Source organism: Perca fluviatilis, chromosome 18 (assembly GCF_010015445.1).
Source record: "Perca fluviatilis chromosome 18, GENO_Pfluv_1.0, whole genome shotgun sequence".
Taxonomy (NCBI): Eukaryota; Metazoa; Chordata; class Actinopteri; order Perciformes; family Percidae; genus Perca; species Perca fluviatilis.
In genome coordinates, this window is record NC_053129.1 from 24,096,417 (window position 1) to 24,116,113 (window position 19,697).

A 19,697-nucleotide genomic window follows, 5' to 3' on the forward strand; every position below is an offset into this window, starting at 1 on the left:
TACTTCTAGTGATGCAGAATGAGAATCTGCGGAATTTAGCAGACTGTTTTTCTGCTTGTGGTGGGGATGTGTTAACACTGCCTCTGCAGATTCTGTGTGGCCCTGGTCATAAGTGATGATTGAGAGGGATTACTTTTGTATTATTCTTTACATTGTTTTTTAGGATAACACGGCATATTATACCTTTGATATGCAAATTTAGCTTAAAGAAGAAACAAAGATTTATGTTCCGTTCACGCCTCCAGAGTTCAGTTCTCCATTTATACTAAAACCAGTTCTGAGAAAGCTAACCGATGCAGATGGCTTTGTTTCCCCTCAGCAAAAAACTTCTGCCACACATGTGCTGTTCTGCAGTCTATAAATAACAGAATTATGCAGCAAGCCACTCCCTCTAACACACAAACACACACACACACACACACACACACCTGTCCAGCAAAGATCCCGCAGACACCAATGATGCAAAGGATGTTGAAGACCGCTGAGCCAACGATGGTCCCCACCCCCACATCACCGTGGGTGATGAAGACACCTGCACACGGAGAGAAGCAGCCAATCAGAATCAGCGGTGACACCAACCATCTGGAAATGTCTGAGAGTGTGTGTGTGTGTGTGTGTGTGTGTGTGTGTGTGTGTGTGTGTGTGTGTGTGTGTGTGTGTGTGTGTGTGTGTGTGTGTGTGTGTGTGTGTGTGTGTCTCTACCAATGACAGATGCAAAAAGCTCTGGTGCAGAGCTGCCAGCTGCCATGAAGGTGGCTCCTGCAACATCTTCACTCAGATCAAGTTTCTGCAGAAATAAAGCAAATATGTGTACTTTACACAGACAAACCAGCATTGTGGGACCTTTGACAATGAAACTTATAGGGCTACAACTCCCAAGTACCTCACAGATCTTCTCCAGCGATGTCACAAAGTATTCATCACATGTTATGGCTAGGGCCAGGAACATGTAGAGTGCCTAGAGACGGAACCAGCAGAGTTAAGTTTTGTGTGTGTGTGTGTGTGTGTGTGTGTGTGTGTGTGTGTGTGTGTGTGTGTGTGTGTGTGTGTGTGTGTGTGTGTGTGTGTGTGTGAGAGAGAGAGAGAGAGACAGACAAGGGCAAGAGAGGGTGTGTGCCCCTGTGTAGATACATCCTTAATCAGCAGAAATTAGCTGAGGTTATAGAGCCTTGGCAGAGCAAGGTATTCTCCAGCTAAAGTACGGATGAAGGGGAATCTCAAAGCACAGCACACTTAAAATAGGGCCTGCAATAAATTCAAGTGTTAATTCAGCAACAAGCAGTTTTCTCTTGCAACTATTCTGCCAGATACTGTAGATTTTCAAATTGTAAGAGGAGGGGTGTGGGAGGACACAGCCTATTTCAGTAGCTGAGGCCAGATCTATAAATTATAGATCAGCTGTGACATCATCATGGCCCGGCAACCCCAGCAGCGGTGCTCTGCTCTATGCTATCCACAGGGGGCAGTGCAGGACCGCAGTATGATCAGACCTCCCCAACACACATTTTATTTTACTCTTCAGCAGTGAAGCCTGGACATTAATAACTTATATTTCCGTGTGGAACAAACAGCTGGGGGCATTCAACAAAATGTACGCAGTATACTGGATTGCAGCTCAAATCTTAGTTTTGATCATATCTGAAGAATCTGGTCATAAAGATGTTTCTCTACTCTCACAAGTGAAACCAAAAATTGGGCAGAACACAACACCAAACAAAAAAAGGTTTAGAAAGAATTAGATAGAGCTGCTTCTTTTTAAAAGTTTCCACGACAGGGATCTTTGTGCTAATGTAATCGGTGGTGAGAAGGGCTTAACCATGCCATATAGGCAAAGTATTACAGTTGTCACACCTCTGCTCATACTGGCTCTCATTATCATGTCAGTAAATATGTCAAGTCAAAAAAAGGTCAAAAGATACAGGGTGTGTTCAAGGCTGGAGCTATAACAATGAGGGCAAGTCCTCTGATTTTTTTTATTTTTTATTTTCTAAACAAACATGGTGTGTTTTATAAACCTCTAGTATTTATTTGATGTTTAAATTTGACTACTTTTAAAAAGGATAGGTTTGCAATTTTTTTAGGTGCCCATATGAACTCTGAAACAGGTTTTGCTTGATGAAGTCATTCCTCCTCCTCTTTCAGAAGTTCTCTTCCTAATTTGCTTCAAATGTAAAGGGAAAAAATCCACAGGCCTAATATTAAAAAAGGTACTGTACTCTCTCAGCAGTTTGAGAGAGAGACAAATCCAGCTTGTATCTCTCAATATTATGTCTTCTTCGTATAAAATTCCCTCTGTGTTCCCTTGCTGAGCTGCAGTGGCGGGAAAGTGTAAAAAGACTAGCTTTAGGGCCAACTTTTATAAATTGTGAACCTATTCTAGAATCCAACAAAATAATACATTATTAAAAAGTTTCAGCATTTCTACCACAGTGTGGAGAAGGCTTTAAACAGAATTTCATGCATAGGAAAGGAAAAAACGAATGGTTTTCTGGTCAAAGATTTCTGTGGGGATGGGGAGTGTGTTAGGAGGGCGGGGGTGCTCATGACCTCAGTATTTCTAAAATCCTGACTACAGCCCCAAGTTGCATTTGACTCAAAGAAAACTTTAAAAGCCAGTTAAATCCAGCATGAAGAGCAATACCTCCTGCTGAACAATAGGCCTACTGGAAAAACTCCATTGAACCCCACAGGCAGCTTTAGGTCTCTATGTCCAGTCAGTGGAGCTTAGCATGATTAAATGTAGACAATTATGGAGTTCCATGTGGAGAAGCAGCTCACACAATATAAATAATGGAGGATGGAGGTTTGGCTGTCCTTATATCCTATCCTGCGCCTCAGCATTGTTCTAATGAATCATTCTTAAATTTAAACTGACTAAAAATACAATCTCAAGAGTAGCACTACAATATTTATGAAGCTTTCTACACACGCACACTACGGAGTTAAGTTCTCCTTTGAGAGACATCACCAGTTAACGACATTGAACCGTAAAATGAAACGAATGACGTCTTGTAGTTTCTCATGTTCCATTCAATACATTCAAATTACTGTAAGGCTAATTGTTTACATCATCTGATTTTAATCTGCTGCATATTGTGCTGATTTGTAACTACTGTGGGCCTTTTTTGTTTACTGTATTACAAGCCCATTAACATTTGGTTGCGCCTTGGCTGCAATAATTTAGGAGATATGTGATAAAATATTCTAAAGGCGCTAGCTATTCCCAGAGCTTTCAGCTGTATCCCATGGTCTTTCTCAGCACAGATATGCTTTACCAAAGACGTGAACCTGCACGCTTAATGTACTACTAAACTGTTCTACCCATTTTTCCTTCTTCCCCTGTACGTATATCTTCCTCACGTCTCAGAGTTCTTTTTGCACAAACATGGGTGTATGCTGATTTTGATATGATGAAGTGTATAGTCATTTGAGCATTAAAAAGCCCCTATGTGGCAAGTTTACAATCTGGCTAAGCAGAAAACTGCTACCATAGCTCCAACCTTACTTCCCAGGCTTTAAAAGCTAAAAACAAGCAGTTAGGCTGCTAAGTGAAAAGCTTCTAAATCCATCTGCAACAAGCTGAGCTCTACTGAAAGTGTTGGCTGGTGACCGATGTGATGGGAGATGCAGGTGCAGCAGCTAAAAAAATAAATAAATAAAAAAAGTCCTCTTACCGCCACGATGTGGAGCACAATGGCCCCACTTTTACGTTCATCAGTGGTGAAAAGGTCAGTGGGGAACTCGTGTATTGCTGAGGAGAGAGGAAATGTCACGGTCACCACACATCAGCAGCATGACAGGGAGGTACATGTCTCCAACCCACCCTGAGAGGACCGTGTGACGTCATGATGGGTGTCAGCCTCAAAGGAGCAGGGCTGGGGTGCCCTGTTGGTTCAGCAGGCTTACACTGAATTAGTATGGTCATGGTACCTGAGAGTGTCATTCCTTCTTCTTGTTCCATCTCTTCCCAATGGATTATCTAATACAGCAAAAATGTCTTTCATACCTAAAACCAGGGCACCACAGCCAGAAAGGGTCAAATGCAAACTGAAATCAGCCTGTGATCATAATCCAAAAAATAAAAAGAGCTGGAAACTCAGAAACAACATCAAGGGCTTTGAATTTTCAAAAAGGACTGAAATGGCTCCAAACACTTTTTGAAAATCATCTTCAGTCTGCAGTATTTCACACAACTCTGCAACCAATGACTTCATACCTATTCATGGTAGAAAAATAGTCAAACATCACAGCTCCTCCTTAAAAACGGATGTAAAAGCTTACGCTATATTAAGAGTCTGAAGTCATACAGTATTGAAAGCAAGCAGGCAGAAACGTCTCCCATGCTGAGGACTCATCATCCATCATCCAGAGCTCCAGCTGGAACACAGTGGGATCATGGTACCACCATACGGCTCACATCTCTGGAAACGCAACCGCTCCACAGTGCACCTGGCTGGAGACAGAAGCTGGCCGTCTCCGTGACGGGACCCGGCATCTGTGGTAAACGGCCTCTGTGCGACCTGTTCCTGTTGGGCCCGAGCTGCAGGCTCACATCTCGTCTCTCCTTGTAACAGGCCTGCAACATAACTAGCATGATGCTTACACAAGCTACAGCTATCTCTAAGCTACAGTTATAATTCCTGCAAACATTTTATCGACCTGGGTTAATGTCTATGGTACAACCCCTCGTATGAAAACGGGTTTCAGCTGAACCACCAAGCCCACAGCAATACTTCATATACTAACAGTGTTAGAGTACTTTCATATGCAACTTAAAGTTATGCTTGCATAATAAGCAATAAAGTTATGTAGAATTATTACTAAGTACGAATTTTACTCTACAGGGCAAGCCTCGCATTGTGCAAGACATCAAAGAAAATAATGTATAGCGAGAGTCTTTGTATCATAAACCTGTACATGGATTACAATGGGTTTATTCAAACAGCAGGGAGGGGATTGTCATAGATCAGATTTTCATTTCGCAAGCTTTGAAAATGCCTATAGTGAAGAGGTGCTCATCCTGTGAAACAGGAAATATTTTTAAAAAGGTGAGCTCTGCATTCATGACATCCACTGTTTTATCATGTTTTTACATGTCAGCCATCACATTCAAAAGTGCCAAAGTGATAAATTAGATTCAAGCAGCATGTAACATAGTCGGTTCCTGTTAGAACAAACAAGGTTGCATTCTGTGTTGGTGTTCTTGAGTTTGTCGTTTGTGTGAAACGTGTTCCTGCAGAGAGGGTGGAACAGCTAAAACAGGTGTGCAGCTCCAGAGCTTCACAAATGAAAATAAACCGTAACAAACATTGTACAGGTAGTTGGCTTTGTTGCCACCGGTTGTGCACGTTTCTCTGGCTGCACTGAGCGTTGTATATGAGCGGCTTCCCTAGCAGGCTGAGCCGAGCGCTGCTTCCCCTTTACGACACCGGCCCACACGCCTACTCTACCTGTGCGTGACAGCTACCTCGCTGAACTGGTGCGGCTTACAAGTGTGTGGTGTGCACATAAAGCATTGCTGCTGCCTGCCCTATCTGTCTACATTGAATTTTGCCTTTGGTAATGGCCATCAATAATAGAACGTTTCAATGTCATTTATATTTAGAAGCGTGTGCTCAATTGTAAAAAAAATAAATAAAAAAAAATACATAAAATATTTATTTACTCACCTGGTTAAACGTGCGCCCAATGTACCAATGCCCAGTCCTTACCGCAGTGGCCCGGGTACAATTCCGACCCGTGACCCTTTGCTGCATGACATCCCCCTCTCTCCCCCACATTCCTGTCTTAAGCTGTCCGGCCCAATAAAGGCAATAAAAGCCCAAAAAAATAATAGCTGGGACTGCTTTGCGGTACGTGTTACTGATGCATAGTACTTTTGAAAAAATACAAATAAAACAAAATGACGTGAAAAGAAAATGCAGTAGATCGAGCTAGCAGAATAATGCTGGTTCCAACTGAAAATAAAGGCGAGTTTTGGGGCCCTCGTCACATATGGACTAGTGAAGTGGAACAGTGCTCACCTGAGACTTCTCACGGCATCTGTCCTAACCTCACCGTTGCCTGTTTTTATGATATTCGATGGTGTGCACACATGAGTGAATCAGCGCAGCGTTTGGAACACTGCACAGGCAAATCAAAACACTCCACAGTATGTACAGTAGCCCAAGCCACTTAATCAACTGCATGCCTCCTGGATTTCAGTCAGTTACATCACATATATGGAAATGTGGTACAATTTATATATCCATATGTCATCCAACACATTATCTTTACCAGAGGTAGCACTGCCATTGCTTTGTGTTGTGGCCCTTTGCTTTGTTTCTGTTGGACACAAGCTAATCCGGCCTTGACTTCTAAGAGTTTTGGTGTCTCTCTGCAGCACTAAGGCCGCCTTCATGACATGGTAAATGCATCCGTTTAGAGGACAAAATAATAATAATATGAAAGTATGAGTAATGCATTATGACCTTAAAATTTATTGAGAAACTGGAGAACACCTGGCTGACATTGGTATCTTACAGCAACACTGACTGTGGCAGGCAGCTTTAGCTCATTTAATTTCTGACAGGTTTATGTGCTGAATGAAACGTGTCGGAAAGCCGACTGCCTCAAGCAAAGGCACAATCAATTACAGGATTTGTCAGCCGTGTCCTCAGAGAGGTGACTGAAAACAAACTGATGCCAATACAGTCGGCCGGCTAAACTCCTACTGATACATCATGGACAAACAGCCCCATAACCATACATTATTCTAGCTGCTAAATGTTGCCGGTCAAGCGTCTGAAAAAAACAAACACATAAAAACCATGGAAAACGAATCAGGTTGGAATTCCCTGTTGTCCCGAGCCTTTTCACCTCCTGCTTCCACCAAAGCTACAGGTCTGCCATGAATCAATAATTAAATGCCATCGCCATCCAATGTGCTTTGGTTACATGTTCAGCCCCTTGCCACTGTATACAGCCAGGTCTGGCTGAGAGGGAGTTAAAAACAGGCGATCACAAGGGGTGTTTTAAAGGGCGCCAGCACCGGGACAGCAGAGAGATGACAGGCAGGCAGGGGTCACCTCCCAATGCCTGTAAACATTCAGCGTCTACAGGGGTCGTCTGTGCCTCCTCACTGTAGAGGTCAAACCGGACGTGAACATGCTTCCACAGCCCTTTCCCACACAAGGACAGGACAGGACGTACACACAGGAGAGGGACAACAGACAGATTGCTTAAGTGATGCATCTCAAATGAGGCCTATAAATAGATACCATAAATAATATGTAGCTCAGTGGAATTGGGTGTCATTTTTACAGAAATTGAGGAAATAAAATAGGAGAAGGCACATTTGTTACGATACATTCGTTGCAGAAATTATTATATTGACGGAACAAATTTGAAATCAATTATCAAGCAAAAATGACCATATATTTGCAGGTTTCAGCATCATGAACGCAAAGAGTTTAATGAGGCAACTCATGATTATTTATAGTTATCGACGGTCAATTTTATTCTTGATTAATTGATTGTTTGGTCTTTAACCATTTCCTAAAGCCCAAAGGTGCCATCCTTAATTGCTCGTTTTGCCTGACAAATCGATCAATTGTTTCAGCTCTTAAAGCGTTTGCTTGCTTGTAACCATTTTATCATGAATTCTTGCGTCTTGGTCAGACATTGCTTTGCTTTTAAACTTGATATGCACATGTATAATTTGCCTTTTTTTATAAACAGATAAGTTGCAGCCTTAATTTATCATAAAGAACTGCGGTACATACATGTACAAATGTGTAAATATTTGGCATCTTGAACCAAATGTCATGCACCAATTTGTTATTAATTACACAAGAAATTCTAATCCTTCAGATAAATCTGTTTAAGATTGTGCCAAGAAAGCTGCTGTCGAAATAAAGGGTGTTCTTTTCACATATATCTATGCTGCTCTTCTTTTGGTTCCGTGGGACTGCCGTCTTTGTCGAAGGCAACAAGGGAGCGAGCAAGAGCGTGAACGAGGGATGTCGGGATCAGTACTGCAGGCAGGAGGCAAAAAAACAAGTCCTTTCTCTTCAGATGCGGAGCTACAAAATCTAAAAATAAACCCTGGATTCTCTGTTTGGACACCTGACTGTGCCGCATATGCAAGAAATTACTGGCAAAACTTTTGTTCATCCATCTCCCCCAACCCCCTTCCTTCTCATCTTATCAACCCCAGAAGTAATATCAAGTCCACACAGAGTTCTCACAAGAAGTGTTGGGAGGATTTTAGGGGATGCAGCGCTGCCATCACTTCATTAAGTGTAAGATCAGGGACAATATGAAAAAGATTAGGGGTCAGAGAAGACTGGTGTGTGTGTGCTGCACAGTCCCTAAGATCCAATTTCATCAGAATCCTGCTTTTATTCCATGTACTATAAAAAAAATAATAATAATAATTAAAAGAATATAGGCCTACTTCTTTGGATTTTTGTGTGGCTCTGCTACAGAGTAAAATCAAAATTTATTCTAAATTCAGTTATTTTTTTTTTAAGTACATATATTTTCTTTCGCAGGTCACACAAGTCTCTTGTAACGTACAAAAATCCACTTAATTTATTGACATATTAAAGCCAGAGCATGTCAGTCTTTACATTTGAGCAATTATTATTCCATAATCTGGTAATATTCCAGATCTTACATAATTGAGCTCCGTATCGGGTGCCGTCTGTTGTCCCAGAGATAGAAGGACTGGCAGGACAGCGTGCACAGAGCAGAGCAGTCTTCACCCAACACCCTAACTGTGGTGGCCTGGGCAACAACAACAAAAAAGGCTTGAAATGGAGCCATGCAAACAATGTTTTTACAATTCTTGTGTCTACTAAATCTTAACAATAGATCATTCTGATGGAGAAAAAAAAAATAATGTGATGTGTAATGTAATGTGAGCCAGATGTTTTGGCAGTGCCTGGTGCTACGTTCTGTCAACGACCCACTAGTTTGGATCAACAGTACATTTCCATTTTCCATTAACTTCCGCTCTGTGTGGGTTACCAGTCTCAAACTGTTCACTTCTGGAAACAACAAACTCCGAGTTAGCAAGGTACACGCTGAAAATGGCAAGTTTTGAAGAAAATTTGTGCAACAAGGCAGGCCTGCTGGGTTCTTTCAGGGAATGATTGTAAAGATTTACAAATAATGCGTATACGGCATTTACTATCTAAATGAGATGTTTTGGGACCGATTGGTGGGATTGCTGTGGATGAAGTACACACGGCGATACACTGGTAAGACCAAATTACGTTTAACCATGAATGTAGCTAATTTAACAGGTCACAGTACTGTGTTGTGTGAACAGTTAACTTCATTTAATATTTATGTGGCGTTTTCTTTGGCCCGGTGCAAAGGTTTCACCAAAACAAGTTCTTTCCAGAGCCACAGTTGCGGCGTCTGGAGCTTAGCGCCAGACGTGATTTGTTTAAAGTGCCCATGTTATGCTCATTATGCACTCAGGTTCATAATTGTATTTTGAGGTTGTACCAAAATAGGTTTACATGGTTTAATTTTCAAAACACACCATATTTTTGTTGTACTGCACATTGCAGCAGATCCTCTTTTCACCCTGTGTGTTCAGGTCTCCGTTTTAGCTACAGAGTGAGGCATCGCACTACTATCCCATCTTTGTTGGGAGGCGCACATGCGCAGTAGCTAGGTAAGGATCACATCAGCTAGCGGTTTGTTTCTACAACTTCAGTTAGTACAAGGCAGGATTGTCCGGGAGACTTCTTCTAAACGAGGGCGCACTTCCAACTTTGCATGGAATACCTGCAGAACAGGGACATGTAAGTAGTTCTTTTGTAGATTTGGTGAACTAGTGTGTTGTAGCAGTGATTTGTCATTGAGAACGAGCTAGCATGGCACTGTTAGCCACCTTGTCTCGGCTCCTGACGTAGAAACAAGGGGGTAAGCCAACTTCCACACAGCGTACCTCCTATGGCACCATTTTGATGCTAACAAGCACTCACCCGTCGTTAGCATTCCATTGACTGCCATTCATTTTGACATCACTTTGACGAAGTAATAACTTTGAGCGAATAACTTCACATCTGAAGCGTTTAAAGACTATTTGTCCATTGTTTATTTCTAAAGAAACATGACAATGTATAAAAGGCTCCATTACCTTGTACCTCACATTATGGCTCCATAGCAGGCAACTTACAAGTCTTACAACTTTCAGACAGGTTGCTCATGTCACATCTACAAGCTCAGTTGGGGGCTGCGCAGTAACACTCCCTTCCCTCACCGGAAAAGTGTTTCTAATATCCTTCACTGGTCTCCGTCCAGAGCAACGGGATCTGTTGGTCCATTTCTTTTACTGTCTGTGTAGAAAGCCGTGCCGATTTTGAACAGCTCACCTGGAGACTGAAGGCAGGAATCATTCAGAAACCCGGATCTCACTCAAAACAGCATGGATGTTTTGTTTTTTTCAAGTTTGTATGCGTGTGGAAGCACTAGACACACAAAATAGTGATTTTTTCATAATACGGGCACTTTAAAGAAAGGCAAACAACGCAGAGCGTTTTTTTTCTCCTATCCCAAAATGTACGTGTGGTGTAGCCAGACCTTACTCCGCAGCGGTGTGGAGATAGTTCTGGCAATGCGAGACAACCGACCCACAAACCAGCCAGGTCATTAAAATAATACAGTTGACACTCCAGTACAGTAGTCAAAAGGTGAATGATTCCTCTAGGTCAGTATTAATCCATTAGATTATTAGCTTGTTCCAGCATCATCATTAATGAGCAGCATGACTTGACTGACGACCAGTCTTGTAAACATGACATCACAAGTTGCCTTACTGGAAAATAGCTCTGTCCCACAGAAACAATAAGTTCTGAACAGAGCAGGGGCTTTGGTTAACCCAAAACACACGATTATCCTCGTTAGGTCGATAGTTTCACATGCTCAAACATCACATAACTGCTCTCACGTGCTTATATAAGCACTTAAACACATGCAATTTCACCTGCATGAACACACTCGCATACCGATAGCACTTCTACTTTTTCTGTGAATTCCCCTCAGCCTGTTTATGAGTGTAAGCAGTCAGGCTGTTGAAAGAGGCCAAGCTGGTGGACCAGAAGACTCCTGGTTCAATAACCTTTAATGGGACGCTGCTGTGAGACGTATGCATTCAGCTGTGTAGAGGAGAAATAGGTAAACGGCTCCTTCAGGGTGAGGTATGGAGATCCGTTACAACAAAGAGAGCGACCTCGCTGCTGCAACTATACGCCTTTAAAACTGCTAAAATGTGCTTTGAATTTTTTTCAAAAAGTACTCGCCAAAGGAACATTTGAGTAACAAACAGGCTGCAAATCTGAAGCAGGACAGAATGTGAATGAGTGAATACATGAGGAGGTCAGGCACTGCCCTGTGCAGGTGCTCGTGCCTGCGCTCCCCCTCTCCGCTGCATTGTTCCACAGTTGGCATGCGAGCGAGCAGCAAAGCGAGGTCAGTTTCCATTATGCACAGCAGCATAATCCCCGCTTGTGTAATTCCCTTTTAAAAAGCCTCCTTCTGGTGTTTCCCTGGAGTTGACGAACCTGCATTCCAACAGGGACTGGCCGCCACACACTAGCAGATTTACCCCTCGTGTTGCCGCCAGATTTACCCCTCCAAATAAAACTCTCAATAGTGAGATGATAGTGATGATGCTTCTGCTTTGGGCAACAGTTACTCCTCACCCATGCCACTTTTCAAGGCTAACGTGCAACATGTGCACCCCCTGCCTGAGAGCAGATTAGTGCCATATCTAAAACCACTACAATCAAATCCCGTCGGATTAATTCATAGTACAAACCCAGCCATACTAAAACCTTCGTTGTTCACTTCGGCCTACTACTTTTTGTTGTTGTCTACTTCCGTTAGGCCAATTACGCCACTCAAGTGGGAGTTTTCAATATATGCCATTAGCAGCATCTTTATAAAAAGCAATTTATTCCTCCTACAGAACGGTGCTGTGCCCCCTCTCCTAATTTTCTTTGCTGCACAGTTGGCATCAGTCGATCCCACATGGGGGAATAAAATTGAATATTTTGTCCCCAAGTAAACCTCAAGTCAAACAGCAAACACGCATCGCTGATCAGACCACTCACACAGGCTGGAAGAGCTCATAAAATATGTAAATTCAGAAATAAAAACCGCCATTTCAAGCCAGCCAGGTTCTAGACAAGTTATTGCAATTTGGTTAAAAAAAAATAAATAAATAAAAAAATGGGCCATTTGTTCCGTTCATCATGGGACGGCTACAGTGGAAATGTATCTCAAGGGGTGGTATGACTCATGGTCTTCATGTGATGGTTAAATAAAGAGTATACAAAAGTTGTATCAGCCTCTCGCAGTGTGATTTAGCCTTTTTGTAGATTGAGCAGGAGCACAAAAAAACACCATGGACAGCACCTTGTGTTTTCCAGGAGTTATCAATGAAAGGCCAATAAAAGAGGCACTTATGATTAATGGCTGCCTTAGCACCACAAGTCTCAGGACAAGCAAAACAACATTAGCATCTTGTGAACCCAGAGAAAAGAGCTCCCTCGCTGATCACACAAATAATGATGAAGCAAAGGCAGAGCCCAAAGCGGGCTGAGTGTAATCTATGCAGCCCACAAACAGTGGCTTAATTAAACTGAGCTTCAGATGTTGCACACACCCAGCATAAAACGAAAAGCCTCCAATAATAATTCCCATCCATTCGAGCCAGGGTCCATCCACGGTAAGTTCCGCTTTTCCCTGGAGGGGTGCACACCAGTTCCAGACAAACAACTGCACAGGGAATCAGGACAAACACACAGATCTTTTATTACTTCCACTTATTGTCAGAGTTGTGAACAAAGACGTCTATTCAGTTCACAACTAATGTTCAGATGGTAAACAAGTTTGTCATCAGAAAGATTTGACTTTTTTCCCCCCACAGACCATGAACATCCATTCTGAGTCATACTCCCTGACGGGATTTTGTTTCATTAAGAAATAATTCGCACCAACAAGTGCAACATGAACAATAAGTTAATGGTAGTCAGTCAGACTCGGAGACAAGCATTTCAAATTTATGCAAGACTTTTCTTCTTTTTTTTGAAAGCTTCAGATCGCTTGTGTCGCTTACCCTGATGTGTTAAATTGCCAGGGGTTTCAAGTTGGTGAGTGCAAAACTGAGTCAATGAGAATGAGGCCTCAATACTGAAAACAATGGCAGTTTTTCTTTGAATCATGGCATTTAAGCTCATTGTGTGATTTTATCTTACCAAAAACAAACTACATAAAGTTTCATAAAGATATAAAAACTCCCCTGAGAACAATTACAATTCTCTTAGTTGTCAATTCCACACACACACACACACACACACACACACACACACACACACACACACACACACACACACACACACACACACACACACACACACACACACACACACACACACACACACACACACACACACACACACACACACACACACACACTTAAGAGTTTTGGCCTAGAAGTCTAAATGACTTGTTAAAGTGCTGTTTCGCAATATCAAATACTTTGCTTCTATACGATAGTATGTACAGCTATACTCAGAGCCCCTCATACTGCACACTACTGGGCAAAACAAAGCAACCGGTCAGCTGAGGTGCCTGAAATCTGCATGTGTGACCGGATTATTCACAAGACCAAGAGCCAAGAACAACAAGTCATATGATCGGCTCACAGTGAAGAGGCAGAACAGTGGTGGGATCAGAAAAACGAGGACTAGAGCCGATGAGGAATGTGTGGAATGTGAGGAACAGTGTGGTACCTCCGGGGGAGAAGACTTGATTTGAGTGAAGAAAAAAAAAAAAAAGTAATCCTGGAGGATTAGGAGGGAAATTTAAAGCCCATAATCTTGTCATTTAGTATTGTGACCATTTCAAAGTGAACTTTTTCAAACTCAGTGTTTGTTTTGCTTGTTTTTATATAAAAACAGCAGGTTACAGCATCAATGATTCACTAATCCCTGAGGGATTCTGCCTACTGTGGCCAGTAATGAAGTACTAGCCAGTTAGTCCTTTCTGGGTCACTTGTGATGCTGCAAAAAAATTAAAATAAAAATGGTAATTTCTTTAATTGCTTCCTAAATTGTCTGAGCCCTGGTGCCATCCTCTGTGTGCTAGCCAAACACAAACAGTAATATATATATATTAATATAATAATATTGAGTTGCACCCAATTTACCTAAATAATTCTTCTCATCAGGGCTTCTCAGGGTTAAATCCTCCTTCAACATGTCTCCTTTCCATATACTGTACATGTTTACTTTATGACTTTAAGAGCAGGTAGATAAATCCTAAATCCTGTACAGCTAATTAATATCACAGTAGTATATTAAAAAAAAAAAAAAAAAGTACATACATTTACCATGAAAATGCATAACGATACTAAACCTCCAACCCTGGCAACTTTAATGTCATGCTTCTCCCTCTGGGCCATTATGCAGGATCACAGAAAGCTCAAATGAACCAGTGATTGTAAAACACGAGGCAAATTAAAATGACATGGCCATTGTTGCCAGAACATTTCAATCAATAATATCATGAAAAACGTATCTTTAATGTTGTCGTAGCTTGATGCAGCAGTGTCAGTGGAACTGTCAGCAGTCTAACTAATTATAGAGAATGCTGCTTCCTTTAAGTGTACCAAAGATGCTCTAACACAATCAATACCTGAACCTTTTATTAGCCCTTTCAGTGCTTATTGCAGCGCAAGTGATCTAAACGGAGTCAGAATAGACTCAAAACTGCGTTTTTCCTACAGTTGATGTACAGTTTGTCTTTGAACAATACACAACCGTTCGATAGAGTTCACCCATAGTTTGCTGTGTATTTAATGATCCTCAGACTGTATTAGTCATCGATTAGTGGAAAATCCACTAACGATAAACATCATCAAATCTTATAAGAATATACATTTTTATTGCATTTAAAAAAGAATTTTCCTTGCTTAATGTGTCTTGATAAAGATTTGTAAGGAGATAGTAGATAAGGATATAACAATAAGGAGACCTTGACTACATCTCATTGGCAGAAAACTACAATTTAAAGCAGTATTCATTGATTCAGCAGCAGAACAAGCCGTTTACAGTGTTGACAACTGTTGACAATGTTATGGAATACAGTTGCCTATGTACACATCCAGCAGACGTGGAGCAACATTAACATTCATTTGCAGTCGTGTTTCTGTCCGCCTGACAAATCTAAGTCAAATATTCACTCTTCTTGTTTTGGTCTATGAGCTCCTGAGAGAAACATTGGGCTTTTTAGCTTCTAAATGCTCCACTACGTTTACCAGATAGTCGCTCACTTTTGTTTTTCTGTTATTTGGTGCTGGGCAGGTAGCGTGTACTGGGCTTTTCATGGCGTTTTATTGCAGGGTGTGAAACCAAAACAATGCACTAAAAGACAACGCTCTGTGGAGCTGGCGAAAACTGCACAGTCGAGTGATAATTCTCTGTTGGTCCCATCCCTATGAACGACCGCTTTTACATTACAGTCATTTAATCCATTGTTAGTTAATAAAAAATTATTTAAAAAAAGTGAATTGATGCAGCTTTAATCTCATAGCATACCTGGCGCTGAACAGTTCTGCTCCGTTTCGTTGTCTGGTACCGAAGCCATTAGCCGTCTACCCCAGTGTTCAGGGTCCGGGTGTCCCTCCACTAACATCCCATGGCCTGCAACAGAAAACAAAACACCTCTGTTTGTCATACATTCATCATCAATAAAGTATCCAAGCACGAAAGTTCCCGGCACATGTCAGTGGTTAATGTTTTTATTTTTGCCACAGGGAAACCTTGAAAAAAAAAAAAAATACTATTTTGCACAATGTATAAAACAGCAATCAAAACTAACATGCCGCTCTTGCACATATGTTTCGAGGCCCAAATCATCCATGATCACAATCACTGTCATTAATCCAAATAAGGTTTTCTTTTCTTTAATCCCTTAAAAGTTTGTTTATTTAGATATGACATTTTCATGCGACAGCAGCAATAACACATGAACATGCAGCTGCTGTGCCATTAGGTTTCAGGGTGGAGTGCACAAGTTTCATTTTTCATTAAACTGCTCTTAAGCCTCTATAATGGGGACATAAAATATCTTCTGTCCCAAATCTATTATGTAAAATCATAATGAGCTGAGCGGCGTTTCAAATTTGCAATTTTCATAAAATGTCAACACACAAACGCAATGAATTGGCGAAGCAGTGCAGGATGAATAAACAGTATTGCATGTATATGCAATTACGAGCAGATCCCTGGGGAGGACCCTGAGAACAGATGGGTCTGTGTTGTTCAGACTACCTCGGTCTGGCTTTTCGTCATAGGTTACAGAATGGTTGTGAAAGACAACACATTCTGTAACACATGATCTCAAGTGTCTCCCTGACCATGTGAAAGTTTCCATGATCACTGATCACAGGAAGCCAATTCCTCTTCTGGCAATGATTCAGCAGAAGTAATGGTGAAGACAAGGAGGAAACTACTAGTTTAAGGGTAACAAATTTAAGAACACTGACCTAAAAAAATATATATATATATATATAATAATAATAATAATAATAATAATATTTGCAAATATAGGAAAATTCAGTGATTAATTGTATGGTCTATAAAATGTCAGAAAATACTTCTGAAATGCCCAGGACAATTTATTATAAAAGTCCTAAGGTGATATAATCAAATTGCTTTATTTTTTCCAAGCAACAGTCCAAAAGCCAAAGATATTCAGTTTAATATCACAGAAAACAAAGAAACCCCGAAAATCCTGACATTTTAGAAGTTTCAATTCGAGAATGTGTGGCATTTTTGCTTGAAAGAAACAACAAACAAAAAATAGCTTAAAACAATTGCAGATTAATTTGTTGATTAACTAATCAATTAAATGACTAGTAGCTTTGGTTTGAAGTAAATTAGAAATGGTGCTATGCTGCTCAGTACACATCTTTGTCAAATGTAAAGCAGTAATAATAATAATTTTGTTTGAGGACAATGAACAAACTGTAAACACGTCATCACCTTTAGAAAGTGTTGGTTTGTGAATTTGAGCAGCCTATCTTCGAGTCGTTTCTGGTCAACCACAACCTGACAATGTTAGTCAATTAAATGTTTAGTGACCGATACTCATTTTCTACTGTCCCAACCTTCCAGTTAAGTGTTGTTTCTCAAGGCTTCTACCTGTACCTAATGGTACTTTTGGTGCACAGACACGGAAATGTCTTCATTAAACGGCTTTCAATCTAGCATAGTTAGACAGCATGACGATCGGCAGGCGCTGGACAAACAGATTGTACCCAAGGTGACTGCAGCTGCTTCTCACAGCTCTCCAGTCCAAAAGAAAAAACCCTCCAGTCATCGCTTTCAACCTGTTCCTCCTCACTAAGCAGCCAAGTTTCTTACGGTCTCTGGTCTCCCCTTTTGTTTCATTTTATTCTAGCAACGCTCAAAATACAACACCACACAGTCCAGTGCAAGGCCAGGGGAGGGCAAGGAGATATGTGGGCACTGTGCCAAGAGATGATCACTTTTGTCATACATAACAATAAAAAGAACCATGTGTAGCACACATGGGGCATTTCACATTTACACAGCAAACTGACTTGGACGCGGTGGACAGTTCAAGTTTTTGGGGGGAAAATTTGCATGACAGTCCATCTAAATGCAATGTCGCCAGGCTGTTATGTGTAGAATCACTTGACCAAAACTATGAAGTCTTTCTGAAAAAACAGATTCTATGAGGTTTCCTGGAGGATGACTATATGCGTGTGCGTGCGTGCGTGCGTCGTGCGTGCGTGCGTGCGTGCGTGCGTGCGTGCGTGCGTGCGTGCGTGAACATAGGCCATTTATTGTACTGCACGCTCCCTGCCAAGCATCTGAAAAAAGGAAAAACAATGAAGGCGTGATTCTGTCAGTACTTCTGGACAGGCTGGGGGTAAAATAAGGGCTGCAGTCTGTTGTGTGCATGACTCGTGTGATTAATCGTCTTATTCTTCATGTTCAATGACCACAGTATTTTTGGTGTTGTGAAGAACTTGGGAGTTTTTGATTGCCCCTGATTAACCCTTGTTTGTCAGCAGGAAATCTCAAAAACTTAAGATTTTCTGTGGATTGTGGTGGACAAAACTCTAGGCAAGAATCACTTGCCTTTGTGGTGAGTAAAGAATTACAAAACATTTCCCCTATCTTTTGCTTTATATATTACTTTGGCTATAAGTTCAACAATTGGAGGTCACTTGGGGGTCTCAGAAGGTGGGATACACATTTGTTATTCATTTTGACATTTTACAGTTTAAATATAAAATAGAATTAATGAAATAGTGATTCGTTTTGGTCCTGCAGTAAATAAAAAAAAATTTCTAGGGTCAAGAAGTCAGTCCATCTTTAGTGGCTGATGGAGTGCAACAGTAGAGTTGCACCATTTTGATTTATCGTCTCGTTCTAAATGTGAATGTTGGCCGGTTTTCTTAGTCTTCCATCTTTGGGTTTTGGACTAAACAAAACATTTGAAGATATCGTCACACGCTCTATAGAGTCTTATAAAGACATCATAAACATTTTCCACCTTTTCTGATGCTTTATATATTAAAAAAATAGTCTTCAGATAAATCAATAATGAAAACCATCATGTCTCAGCCCTATATGACAAGATTTGAAAACTGCTCAGCATTGGTAGTTTACTTTCTGTGTGAAGTTACTTTATAGATAAGCACATTGTATGTGTGTTACACTGCTTGGTATACACATAGCATAACGGCAGTTACATTAAAAAGACACTAAATGAGCTCAATGGGATAAAAAGGCTGTGAGTACACTTCTATCAGACTATATTGAGTAGCAGAGGGAGACAAGAGTGTGCAAACAACAATAGCCCAGTGGTAATGTCATCCTCCAGCTCTGTCCAATCAGCTCAGCAGGGAGATGGACCAAGGACAACCATCCATCAATCTTTTTGTGCTGTGAAGATGCTCCCCTTCCATGAGTATTCATATTCCTGTTGCCCCACCCATCACCGTCAGTCTGCTGCAGCTACCTGTCAGAGCTGAGCCCTGCTTCTCATAAAACACCTGTTCTAGTCCCCCACGCGCAACTCCATCACACATACCCAAACGCAGCCCCATCAGCATGCACGACATCGTGCTGCGCCCCACCCCTCTTTATGGAGATGTAACCCGGGAGTAGTACATCAAATCCCATCCATCTGGACCATTCAGCACATCAACACTCGCCCACACTACTATCAATCAAATGGGTGGCAAACACAAGGCGCAGGTTTTACTGTGACATGACAAATGTGTGTTCCTGTTGTGATGGATGAAAGATGAGAAGGCCACAGCTATTCAATTAGGCAGATCTGATTATGGTGAGCTTTAGGTCTTGTGGGTTCAGAGGGGATTTCTGGTTTCCTCTCGTCAAACACTTCTCATGCATGTCACCTTGAAATCCCACCTCCACCACCACCACCGCCACTGGTCAAACAGGCTGACATTCACGTGAAAATGCCTTCTGTCAAATACCCCAAAATGACAATCACCGCGTGTGGGTCAGGCGAACTTGATTAAATGAAAAAAAAAAAAAAAGGCAAGCCATTACTGACAGAGGGGGGCTTAAATGGCTCCCAGTGCCTGCCTTTGGAGATAAGAGATTTGCACTGGCCTGTATGATATC

General features: G+C 41.4%; 1 protein-coding gene across 3 annotated transcripts in view; it reads right to left on the reverse strand.

Moving 5' to 3' along the window:
- Nucleotides 1–19,697, reverse strand: part of slc24a4b (solute carrier family 24 member 4b) — a 39,290-nt gene that overhangs the window by 16,858 nt on the left and 2,735 nt on the right. For all 3 annotated transcript variants that reach the window (XM_039781675.1, XM_039781677.1, XM_039781676.1), the window contains exons 2-6: nucleotides 15,603–15,707; nucleotides 3,675–3,751; nucleotides 884–958; nucleotides 703–787; nucleotides 429–532 (exon numbers count right to left, since the gene is read on the reverse strand). In XM_039781675.1, coding sequence (XP_039637609.1) covers nucleotides 429–532; nucleotides 703–787; nucleotides 884–958; nucleotides 3,675–3,751; nucleotides 15,603–15,707 — 446 coding nt within the window. The remainder of the gene's footprint in view (nucleotides 1–428; nucleotides 533–702; nucleotides 788–883; nucleotides 959–3,674; nucleotides 3,752–15,602; nucleotides 15,708–19,697) is intronic.